At 35.3% G+C, this 13,458-nt stretch overlaps 1 protein-coding gene across 1 annotated transcript in view; it reads left to right on the plus strand.

Annotated features, from left to right (window-relative positions):
- The window catches only part of LOC113352948 (high mobility group B protein 3-like), a 1,723-nt gene extending 921 nt beyond the window's left edge, over nucleotides 1–802 (plus strand). Inside the window, exons 5-8 of the mRNA XM_026596688.1 lie at nucleotides 72–116; nucleotides 206–286; nucleotides 388–486; nucleotides 584–802. Coding sequence (XP_026452473.1) covers nucleotides 72–116; nucleotides 206–286; nucleotides 388–486; nucleotides 584–601 — 243 coding nt within the window. The 3' untranslated portion in view covers nucleotides 602–802. The remainder of the gene's footprint in view (nucleotides 1–71; nucleotides 117–205; nucleotides 287–387; nucleotides 487–583) is intronic.
- The last annotated feature ends 12,656 nt before the right edge of the window (nucleotides 803–13,458 follow it).

The raw sequence follows: 13,458 nt of genomic DNA on the forward strand, positions 1-13,458 counted from the left end.
TTGAATTTTATTATATTCACTGAGCATTGAATTTTAATTGACTATTTTGTTTGTTTTAAATTTTGAAATAGGTTGGTAAAGCTGGTGGAGATAAGTGGAAATCCTTGTCCGATGCTGTAAGTAAATTAATCAGAGTTAAGTTTCTTATCTATAACTGATGCTTAATTGTGATTTTGATGTGGTTCTGTTTTTATGTTTGTTTCAGGAAAAAGCTCCTTATGTAGCCAAGGCAGAGAAAAGGAAGGTTGAATACAACAAAACCATGGACGCATACAACAAGAAATTGGTCAGTTTACTTTATAGAAATCTCAGATTCCCTGTTATTTCAGTGTTTCTAAGGAAATGAACTTGAACTAACTATCATAAAAAATTGTAATGCTATTATAGGCTGGAGGGTCAAATGCTGATGATGATGAAGAAGAAGAATCTGACAAATCAAAGTCTGAAGTTAATGATGAAGATGAGGAGGAAGAAGGAAGTGATGAGGTTTGTTCATACTTGAATCAAAACCCTATCGTTCATCAATTTAAGTTTTGATATGAATTGTTGTGTTAATTTTTGTTCTCTTGATTTCTGTTTGTAGGAGGAAGAGGATGACTAGATAGGAAGTACAGTAGAGAGGGAGGAAGAGCTTGGAGATGTGCGTTTCTAACTGTTTTTGGTCTTTCTAGTTTACAACACTTGTGTTATGGAAAATATATGCTTCTAGTACTTTGTGGAGGCCTAAATTTACTATTGTACCTACTCACTCTTCTTCCTTTTTATGTTCAATGGTTAAGTTAAGTTAGTTCTTTTTCTTTCATCATCTTTTAATTATCTCTTTCAGATTTTTCTGTGGTGTTGAAATTTTATGGTTTGAATCAAATCTGCATGATAGATATTGGGTGTTTGTATGCTTACCTTTGGGTCTAAAGAACAAATCAGTCTAATAAAACTATTAAACTGTTGGTATCTTTGTTCAAGTGTGGTTTTTGTATGGTAGAGTAGCTGTTGTTTTGTTGATGAGTATGAAAATCCTGACTGTCTGAACTTTATGGAACAAGGTTAAGAGTGATAGAAATGGAAATCTAATGTGGTTGTCATTGATTAGAGTGAATGAAAGTTTATGGTTGTCATGGTTAGTGATGATTTGCTATTAGTCGGCTAAGTATAGCAAGGGAAGCATCTAATAATGTTCTGTGGTGTTTAGTTAGTAACTGATGTGGTTGAGATGTCTTAATATTGTCACTTCAATTTCTAACTTAAATGTGCCACACCAAGAAACTGATGTGCCAGTTTGAAAATCAAGTAAACAGATTTTAGTGCCTGTGTAGCATTTTGAGTTTTGAATTGCTAATCATTGAGGTATTTGAGTTTTGACAGTCAATCATGTTGATTGGCGATTGCCTTTAAATACTAAATCCATGGTGGTTTTTCCTTGGGGTTCACAGTAATTTGATCCTTTGTGCTGTGTATATACCATGTTACGGTGGTGTTAATTTATGCTTTCCATTCTAGGTTATGTAAAGTTTTGCAGTTAAAACAGCTAGACTCCCAGTTTAGTATTTTAATCTGTGGAAGAGATTTCTGTTTAGCCTGTTACTTTAGGGTGGTGAAGTTCTGTTCCTAGGCAAAAGTCCTTTCTCTGATTTTCTCATTGTTCTTTTTGTCATCTTTGCTGAATTAGATTGTTTGTGAAAGGCTTTCTTCCAAAACATTCAACAGGTCAGCTAAGTCAAGAAACAAGTTACACAAGTCGTCAAATTCCTTCTGTAGTAGATGCTTGAGGTTACTAAACCAACCCCTCCATTTCCGTTTCTTTGTTGTCTCAGTTTAAAAGTTCGTTATTTTTAGATAGTGAACTCCAATAGGAGTAATTGGGGATAAAAAGTAGGTTTGCTATTTTTTTTTCCTCCCTGTAGTGCTTTCTATACAGTAAAACTGTATACCCAATTTTATACTTCATGAGTCCACAATCTCACCCTTAGATTTAGGAACGGTGGTTTCTTCTGAAATGGGCACACACAAAAGTTATAGTAAATGACATTATGGTGTGCAACTTTGTTGTATAAATCCGGGTGTATTTTCTCCGAGTCATTAACAATCTTCACCTTTTGTGCCCCTCTATATATGATCATGATCACGCGAAGTTGTTTGGTTGTTCAGGACAGGAAACACAAAAATGCAAATCGAGATATGTTCTGCCCTCTCTCCTAAAAAAACTTCTTCTCTAACGGCTACTTTTCCTCATCCTCTCCATCAATTTATCATCCATCCTGCCTCAATGGTCTGTGAGTAGTACTCTTTGCTTGTGTTGATTCCGGAGCAAAGAGGGACTAAGCAATGGGGGATGATAAGTACTAATTTTAGTTTGATCCAAGTTTTTGTCACGATTTCTTTTGATTTTAACATGAGTTTCTTTGAAAATTCCTATATCTTGAGTGGATATAGGTTGATCGGAGACTGTAGGGATTTTATGACAAATAATCTCCCTATCTAAATAGATTTGGCCGAGTTCTTTGCATCGTTTAATATCAAACTCATATGCATCTTTTGTTTTCTTTTTACATGTCTTTTCACTGGTACTTTTGAAAACTTCTTGAGTAGGATTCTTTGTTTAGCTTTGCCGGGTTTGTTTTGTTTCATAAATTAGTAGCAGAAAAATGCATAAAAGTTCTAATAGCTTTAAACATATAAAAACTTGACTTACATATTTTACATCATAGATTTAGATAGTTAGATAAGCATTGGATTGATAAGTAGTTACCACAATCTCTATTAATACTCGATACCCCTCTTCTGCATCCTTCTTCTCCATTTCTTTATAATGATTCTTACCTCTTTTCTGTAGATACCGCCTCTTCCTCTTCTGAACATAGTAATAGTCAGTCCCAAATGGCATCTCATTCAGATAAACTTGAGCGTCTAATGATATCTCCCTCTCTATCTTAAACTGAATAACTCTCTTAGCGCAAGGGCGAAGCTTTTCTTCCTCTTCTTTATTAAGATTGCAATAAGCTAAATACTGTGCCTCATTAGGATGAAGGAATACCTCTCTATTACATTTCGAACACCTATAATAGTGGACTCGATGGAGATGATTCTTCCTGCATCGCATGATTCTGGTAGAGGATACTAATGCATCATGATGAACCTGTTTATGATCCCGAACCATTTGATTTTCTCCCATGATCTTCCTAATTCTTGATCTCCTTCTCTGTCCTTCTCTCTCTCTGCGATTTGAGAACTTTAATTTAGTAGGTGTATTTAAACATGGTCTAAAAGTCTAATTAAGTGCATTAATGGCAATCTCATCGGCTTTCCTAACTTCTCCGTCTATCTATCTTCTGTTAATTTCTTATTTTTAGATTCTTTGCATTTAAGATTTTCATTATTGTGCTAGCGATTTGGTTGTTATAACCGGTCTATCTCTTTTAACCCATCAACCCTTACCGATTTCATATTTCTCAAATCTTTGTCTCTTTCAAGAACTTTTTTAAGTAACTAGAGTCTTTGTATCATATCTCTGAGGTCTGATTGTTGGCGTAGACATAATAACTTAGTGTAGAATAGAATGAAATCTTACAGTAAAACATTAAGGCTTAGACGATTTTTTTACAAGAATCAAAGGACTACCACTTAAGTACTACTTCATAATACATAGTGAGAAAGTGCATTTCTCTTAGGGTGAAATACCTGATAAACTATTGACAAACCTAAACAAACATAACATCAAACAAAACAACTTTCTTTAGCCGCTTCGTTTGAGAGAACTTGCTAATTGAAATAGTACTCTATTTCTCCTCTTGCTTCTGCCTCTTCTGCTGCTTCATAACTTCCCTTCCCTTTGTTCCAATTATATCGGGCCTCCATCTTGATTACATAACCATAAGAAAATCCTGGAGGCATCTCACCGTATAGAAGTGCAACATCTATTGGAAGTCCTCTCTCGATCTGTCTCAGCCCTTACCTCTTTATCCATAGCTTCTTTTATCTCTGGCTTCAAATTACAATATGCCAAATACTTAGGCTTTTCAGCATGCAAAAACAAGTTAGTACCACATAAATAGCAAAAATAGTAATGCACCCTGTGCAAATGATCTTCTCTGCATCGGGTAACTCTTGTCATTGAGATGGGAGCTCCTTCAGAAATAATAGTATGATTGCAAGCCATTCTGAGTCCTTGTTTTCTTTTCCTTTGCTTTGTTTGGTTTTCACTGGTTGAATAGGTTGCATATATCGCCTTTTATAGTGGTCATAGAAAATAGTGGTCACAGAATATCCTTCTTTATGGTTGCGTGCAATAACCTTCTTCTCTTGCCCTTCAATGCCCTTCTTTTAACTCATTATCTCTTCTCTGAATATCTTAAAATCTTTTGAAACTGTTATACGTCTCCTCTTATTAAGATTTGCAAATCTTACAATCTTCTAATCTTCTCTCTTCCCTTATTAAGATGATTTTAATGCTTATTATGACTAGTATTTTCATGTCTTGGCTCAATTTGCGATGTAAAAACTCTAGTTTAGGGGCTACACACATAATCTAGTCTGTGTAGCTGTTAAGTCATAATTCAAATTTTCTCTTACTTCAAGTTTCTATCCATGCATATTTCAAATCTTCTGTGCCTGGGATGTCTATCCCTTATAGTTTATAGATACCTATTTGTATGAATAGGTCTGCTTTATCAACAATTGCCTTCTCAGTCTTTTGAATTTCTTTGACCTGGATTTCCACGAAACTGTTTTAAAAAATCTAAAAGAATGATCTTCATCGTACCTTGGTTTCAGTTTTATTGCCGCTGTCATTTATCCATTAGACTTGCTTTAGGTGTTCTTTTTTCGATTACAATACCATTCACGAGTGCTGATATTGCTTGTCCTCGGTGCCCTTTGGCCCATGTATACACTTTCTTATTTAACCTCCCTTCTTCTCGCCTTTGTCTATGTTTCTCATTTCTTTCTTTCTTCATGCAATGGGTGAACCCTTTAATCTCTATAAGCATATTAGTGGTCTTTCTTTAGCTCAGCGACTAGCAAACCATAGTAATATCGGTCTTCTACCTACCCCACCTTCCTTTATTAGAGACTTTGGAATCAAACAACCTAGTATTATAGCTAGAGTTTTTTCAATTGAATACCTTCATCAATGGGAAGTAAGAGGCGCACTAAACAATTTTTGGGGGAACCAAATCGTTTTTCAGATTAGGGAGGTAGATCCAAACATTTTTATCATCACCTTTAGAAACAAAGAGGACTTTCACTGGATTTCTTCTAATGGTCCTTGGTACCCTTTTGGTTATGTGATTGCAGCCACAACAACTTATCAAGGAATGAAAATCTCTACAGACTTAGTAAAAGAAATTCCTATTTGGGCTTCTATTTCAAATGCCAAATGCGAGCATCGCAGTGAGGAAATGCTAGGGCTGATAGAAAGTAAAGTAGGTCAGGTCTCAAGGATTTGTCGAGGATATGAGACACCAGACTGTAAGCCGCGAGTCCTACTTTGGGTGAATATTGAAAAACCACTCATTCATCATCTTCTGGTTAGGGTTGTTCATGGTCGGTTTTGGTTCGGTTTCTAACCAAACCAAAACCGAAACCAATATTATTGGTTTCTAAAAATCTAAACCAAACCAATCCATTAACCATTGGTTCGGTTTCCAAATGGTTCCAGTTGGTTTCGGTTTTTCCCAGTGGTTTTTGGTTAACCAATAATTATGTCAAACCAAAAAAAAATACACAAATTTACAGATAAAAAAATCGTAGTTGCCGATAGTATTGGTTTACACAAATATACAGACAAAAAAAAATCAAGAATAGTTAAAGCTTACTCTAATTCTAGAGATCAAATGAAGATATATAATATATCTTAATTTAGATATTGACAAATAAAAAAGAAGGAAGACGGGAAGAAAAAAGTCGAGTAGCAGCAGCTGTAGTTGGGGGTGGAGAAGGGAGGCGGCTGAGAGAAGGAGAAAGAGAAAGAGGGAGAGTATCATAATGAAATATTAGATTTAGGGTTTCTATTTATCCTCTAAATTAATGGGTAGAATCTAATACTTTTAAATCGACGGTAGAAATTAAGTTTAAAAATTAATCGGTTCCCCAATGGTTTTTGGTTCGGTTTTCAGGTCAAACCAAAACCAAACCAGTAATGTCGGTTTTTCAACATTTTTTACCAAACCAATCCAAATCTAAATGGTTTGGTTCGGTTTCTTGCTTATTGGTCTGGTTCGGTCGGTTTCCAACGGTTAACCGACACCATGTTCAGCCCTACTTCTGGTTAAAGTAGGGTGCTTTCCTGTTACTTCCATTTATTTCAACTATATCAACCTCCCCTCAAAATTCTGCTCTCATTGTCTCAGGTTAGGACACAAAGTAGGTAACTGTGTAGTACTTCAAGGAAGACCTCTGGAAGACATTTATGACATATCAGTTAATTCTCCTTATCCTAGTGACGACATGAATTGGTTAAATGGTGTGTTAGTCCAAGTTTGGAACCCTAAAGACAATTTCGATCATACTGGAGTTCCTGTACCTGTGCAAGAATATTTAAACCAACCTGGAGTACGAGAAACATTCCATGAAATTTTCAGAACTTATGTCGATGAAGAACCTGCACTGAGAGATGACAGTCATGAAAACCTTCATAGGACAACACCTTTAGTCCAACCACCAACAATTAATTCCTATGATGTTTTAGGTCCCTCCATTATTACTAAGTCTGCATCTTCTGATAAAGAAATGCCTCTTGCATATTCCTCTGTTCTGGGTAAAAGAACTTTTCCTTTTAACCTGCCAGAAAACTATATTCCGTTGCCATCTTCTGATGACGATTCTTTCCGATCCGCTAACTCGGAAACGTTCCGAGTCTTAGATGAATCGGAACCTGCTGCTATTGCTATTCTTGAGGCGGGTTCCGAACATGATACAACTATTCCTGTTCATTCTTCGAACTCGTCCTCTAGGTCTAATAGCGAAATCTTTTTGGGGGTAAATAGAAGACTTTCCTTCTCTTCTCCTAATTTGGGGAGGGATACTTTGGAATCCCTAATTTCCCGTTCTCTACATGTGAGCACTTCGATTGGCTCTTCTTCTCGCATTGATCATAATTTTTGCATTGCATCATCTTTTCAAACTTCTGTAACTCAGCCAAAATCCTCCTTCAAGGTCTCAGTCTCTGAATTTATCTCCTCCTCATATTCTGAACAACTTTGTTCATTTCCCTCTCATGAAGGAAAATCTTTTACAATTAATCAATACAGATCAAACATAGCTGACCATAAAGCAACTACAAGTATTTATTATCCAATCCCTTTCCCAGAGCTAGTCCCTCCAATGCAGACGGAAGAAACACAGGTACCTCTCTTTTACATTTCATTACACAATTCTTACACTTATTTACTGATTATTGCTTTGTCATACTTATTTACAATAATTGATCTGTTTTTTCTTATTTTAATTGTGTCTTCTATGCATACGTAATTACTTTAATTTGTTTGTTTTTGCTTTCTACTTGTTTTAAACTTCTTATTTTGATTATTGATATCCTTGGTCCTATTTGTCTTATACCATGAAAGTCCTTGTCTGGAATGTCCAAGGCTGTAAAAAACCTTTAACTCAAAATCACCTATCCAATTTGCTTCATAAAGAAAAACCAGAAATCATGTTCCTTTCTGAAACAAAAAATCAAAGGCCTTTAGTTAAAAGATAGTTTCTTCCTACCCAAATTAACATGTTGTTGACCCCATATGAACCACAGGAGGTCTAGTGGTAGCTTGGGTAGATGGATTTCACTTTGAAATAGTACAATGGAACATTAACATGATAAACATTATTGTCAAATCTTCCTTAGAGAATAAACAATGGATTCTTACCTGTTTTTACGGTAGCCCTTACCCATCGGATACGAACATAGCTTGGGATTTCTTAGAAGAAATTAGCAAACAAGTGACTCAAAGAACAATGCCATGGATCGTAATTGGAGATTTTAACATGATCTTTAACCAAACTGAAAAATTAGGTGGTGCACCTTTCAATAAAACAAATAGTGAATACTATGCAAACATTCTAGAAAGATCAGGCTTATATGATCTAGGTTATACAGGTAATGACTACACTTGGGATAATCATAGAGAAGGAAACCAAAACATTAAGGAAAGTCTAGATAGGGCAGTAATCAACGCAGAATGGAATAACCAATTCCCAAATGCTTCCCTTACATATTTAGCAACAATAGGTTCAGATCATTGCCCTATTCTTCTAACTTTGGACTCTAATTTCTCAAAATCTAAATGGGTTTTTAAAATTTATGATACATGGTTAAAAGACTTATCTTGCCTCCAAGTTATTCAAGGTTCTTGGAGTGAACACCCCGATTTAGATGCATCAATTAGACTTGTTCATAATCTAAAACAACTAGGAACAAATCTTGCTGACTGGAAAAAAAAACATTTTTGGCCTACCTTTCAAAAAAATAAATAAACTCCTTAAAGATATTGAAAGAACACAATCTCAGAGAGTCACCCTTCATCAACAAAAGAAAATTAAAGATAAGCTAAAAGAATTAGAAATCATGTATGACATTCAAGAGGCAATAGCTAAACAACAATCAAGGGATAACATAATCAATTTAGGGGAAAGAAATACCAAATACTTCCACACAATAAACTTGAAAAGGAGGAAATGAAATACTATACAAAGTATCACTAATGATCAAAATCAAACTTTTAAGGATAGGAAGGAAATTCACAATATTTTAACTTCTCATTTTCAATCTTTTGTGAACCTTCAACTGAAGTTGAACTTTCAGACCCTATTTTTTCTGATATTAGTGTCGAAGTCTCCATTTCAGATAATAATAGAATTCTAGCTATTCCTTCTAATGAGAAAATCTTATTGGTCCTCAAAAATATGAAACGTAATAAATCCCCAGGTCCTGATGGCTTCCATGTTAGTTTCTTCATCCATAACTGGCATCTGGTAGGTACCCAAGTTACATAAACCATCTAAAACTTCTTCAAAGAAAAAACTATGAACCCTGACATCTCTTCCTGATCCCTAAAATTAAAAATTCTAAAAGACCTAGTCAGTTCAGACCTATAAGACTTTGTAACACTATCTACAAAGTCATAGCCAAATTATTGGCAAATAGAATCAAAACAACACTAGAAAAAATTATATCCCCTTTTCAATCTGCCGTTCTTTCCTCTAGAAAAATCTGAGACAATATCATTGTTACTCATGAGATTATTCATTCCTTTAAAAAGAAAAAAGTTCAAACTGGAGGTCTAGATATCAAAATAGATATGTCTAAAGCTTTTGATAGGGTTAATTGGAGTTTCCTTTTAAAGACTCTAAAAACCTTTGGTTTCAATGCAGAGGTGTGTAAGTTAATAGAACAATGCATTTCAACTTCTTCTATTGCTGTGCTCTTAAATGGTAGCCCTAGAGAGTTCTTTAAACCTTCTAGAGGATTAAGACAGGATTACCCATTATCCCCTTATCTTTTTATCATTTGTATGGAAATATTTTCTAGACTCCTTCTTAAACAGGAACAAAACAAAGTTCTACATGGAGTCAAAATAACTCCTAAAAGTGAGCCTATATCTCACCTGTATTTTGCTGATGATTGTCTTCACTTTATCAAAGCTGATATAGTGGAATGTAGAAATCTTTTAGATACAATAACAACTTTTAGTAAAGTCTCAAGTCAAGTTATTAACTTTGAAAAATCAGGAATTTTCTTTAGTAAAAAAGTTGAACCTAAACACCAAAGGATGATATCCAAGCTCTTAAAAATAATACATATCAATCTTAAAGACCCATACTTAGGAGCTCCTCTGTTTATGGAGAAATCTAAAATAAAAACTTTCACCCCTATCTTAGAAAGAATGAAATCTAAATCCAGAGGATGGAAAAATCTTGTTCTTGCGCAACCATGTAGATCTGTCCTTAATAGAGCAGTGATTTCCAATATTCCAACCTACTTAATGGGATGTTTTGTTCTTCCAAAAACAATAACTAGTAAAATAAATACTTTAAAAAGAGATTTTTGGTGGGGAAAAGAGGCTGGAGTAAAGGGATTTTATCCGAAAGCTTGGCCAAATATCTGCAAGCCTATCCTTAAAGGTGGACTTGGCTTTAGAGATGCAATAAAATTTAATCTAGCAATGATAGCTAAGGTAGCTTGGAGATTATTAAAATAACCTAATTCCTTATGGGTCAAAACTCTAGCACCAAAATACTTTAGGAATAAATCCCCATTTAGGAATAAAGTGAACTCTAGAAGTTCTTGGACCTGGAAATGCATAAAGCAAGGTATAAACTTAGTATACAAGTATAATATTTGGGAAGTAGGGAATGGCCAAGATATGAATATCTGGGAAGACAATTGGATCCCTAGTTTAAAACACACTTTACTGAATCTTAAAAATTCTAGCAATAATCATCTTGTTAAAGTTTCTGATCTAATTAATTCTGAAATTGCCACTTGGAATGCTACTCTTATCTGTTCTGTTTTCCCTAGTAACATTTCTAATGAAATTTTGCAAATACATCTTTTTAGAGACTCTTATCACCCCTTAGGAAAGACCAATTAAGATGGACTCTAACTAAATCAGGAGATTTTACTGTTAAGTCAATGTATGAAAAATTAAATGAAAATGGTGTGGATATTACTAGTCTATCTCTCCATGAATCCTTTTGGAAATCTTTTTGGAGTCTTAATGTCTCTGAGAGAATTAAACTTTTTCTTTGGAAATGCCTTCAAGATGCACTGCCCACTAATGCTAAACTTTACCGTAAAGTTAAAGATATTTCTCCTCTGTGTACTATGTGTAATAATGATATTGAAACCACTGAACATCTCCTCTTTCATTGTCCCTATGCTTCTTCTATTTGGAGTTCGGCCCCTAATCCTGTTTCTTTGAACTTAGATCAGTCTAATACAATTTTGGACCTCTGTAAAACCTGGTTGAAAAATCTTAGGAAAGACATACCCTTGGAAACTTTACTCACAAAAATGTGGTTCATCTGGAAGGAGAGATGTGATAGAATCTTCGAAGCTAAAAGTAAATATAGTTATATTTTAAATTTAGAAACACTTAGACATATTGAGTTCTGGTCCACCACAAAAAGAAAGTCCCTAAAACACAAACAGAAAAAGAAAATCAACTTTAAATGGAAAGCACCTAGTACAGGAGGACTGAAATTTAATGTTGATGCTACTTGGAATTATGAATCTTTAACCTCTACTTATGCTTTTATTCTGAGATATGAAACAGGAGACTGTGAAGGAGGGAAGGCAGGACTTGCAACAGATCTCAACCCACAAGAAGCAGAAGCTATAGGAGTTTGGAAAACAACAGTTTGGGCTAATGAGAAACAGAGAAAGACCTTCAGGTTTTGAGGGGGATTGTGAAAGCCTTTTTAATTACATTAATGGTCAGAATGCAGACGTTTCTTGGAGAGCCAAAGCTTATATGAAAGAATCTCATAGACTAGCTAATCTTTGCAACAATTTTTTGGGTTTTGTCTTTGTCCCTAGATCAGGAAATCAAGTGGCTGATAGTATGGCCAAATTTTCTAGAAATATAACAAACTGTTTAGAATGGGAAAAAATCCCACCTATTTGTAGTAAAAATCAACTCTTAGTATATAAATCTAATATTGGGAGTCTCATAAACCCCATATTAGATGGCTCTACTTCTTCTGGAACCGTGACTCTCCCAGAGTCCTAGTTTTTTAATGCAATGCCTTATTTACAAAAAAAAACAAACTATATGATCATTAAAAATCTTCGCCTTTTGGTACTAACACATGATTCAGATAAGGACTGTACCCAATTGCTTCCTTCTCCCCCTGATGCTATTATTTTCTCTCTCCTTGAACGACTCACTCTCTCTCCCTCTTCTTAATTTTTTCTCTCGGCGATGATCTATTTTCCAGCCGTTGGCTTGTCTTGTTATACGTAACGGTGGAGTTAGATATCGGAATTCATGTCTGAGTTCAAAATTCCTCTCCGATCTCTCTTCTGGTGCTTCTCCTCCACCCTATGAACAACTCCTAATAGTTTCCCTATCAATTTCCCTTTCAATCCTGTTGTATTCTCATTTACCCTATGTCTGAATCCAAAATTTTCACTGATATTCCGACAATTCCTAATCATGATAGCTTTTCTCAATTGACCTGCAATCAGAAAGCTTCAATCAACACAGAAATGACTCATGTCACAATCCCACTTCAAATCACAGAAGATACAAATCTGGAAGCTGGAACTCCCCCTTCCATGAAAATCAATCACCGCCTAAATTATACAGAAATGGATCCCTGATACACTCAGATATGCCTATGTACCTGTCTTACCACCAATGTTGCAAATGTTTCGGTTTTATCTGATATCTTCCGAATTGAAAAGCACAAAACTCTCCAACAGTTTTTAAGGAAAAACATCAAGCAACAAGCACAGTTTTTGAAACAACATATGCAGTTTTGGAAACAACAAAAACAGTTCTATACCACTTATCATCTCAATGGGATTTGGAAACTACAAAATATTGACTACATCCTGCAGTATCTCTGGAAGCACCTAAACATGTTTGATAAGGTATGTTCTTCTCAAAAGTACCTCTATTTTCCTATGTTTCCTTACCCTAAAGTAATTCTACAAACCTTGTTATCTGTTTCTCAATCCCTCATCCATCAACCTTGCTCTCCCATCAATAGACTAAAACCCAACATCCTGCACCCTATTTCTATTTCCATGATACATGTTTTAACAGACATAAATCCAACCTTCTGGTTGTGCACTCAAGAAATCATAAGTATCTCTAACAAGCATGTTTTTATTCTATGGTTAAATTGCAATACCGTGATCAAATTATCATTCACAAACATTCCTATTAAACTTGAAATAGTCTACTTGTCTTTAATTCTCATGCATCCACATAAGCATGAAAATATTACCATAAGCATAAATAAAACAAAATGTATCCTAAGAAATTTTAACAGAGGCAATATTTTAATGTGCAAAATGGAAAAGCCTCACTTCTCTCTGCATATTGTTGCAATTCTTACCATATTAAATAGAGTTAGTCTGTCCAGGAGCTTCTGTAGAATCAATTGTAGGGACAGGTGCAGATGGATCTCCATAAAAATCTTCAGCTGGACGAGGATGAGTAGGCTCTGGCGCTGGTGCTGATGCAGGTGCAGGCGCAGGCGCAGGTGCTGGTTCTGGTGTTGGCTCATCATGAGGAGGATTAACTTCCCCATATCAAGCATTAGCAATGGCAGCCACTTCTGTAGCAATTCGACCAATTACATGGCTAAGTGGTGGGCCCGGAAAAGTGTGAAATTTAAGCGAAATGAAACGGGCCTACAGTAATACCGCAAGTGCACGGTCGTCAGTTGTAGCTCGTGCAAGTACGGGTCGATCCACAGAGATTGGGGGTGTTTGGAGTTTCTAGCTATTTGGGCTCT

This window comes from Papaver somniferum, chromosome 2 (assembly GCF_003573695.1).
Source record: "Papaver somniferum cultivar HN1 chromosome 2, ASM357369v1, whole genome shotgun sequence".
Classification (NCBI taxonomy): domain Eukaryota; kingdom Viridiplantae; phylum Streptophyta; class Magnoliopsida; order Ranunculales; family Papaveraceae; genus Papaver; species Papaver somniferum.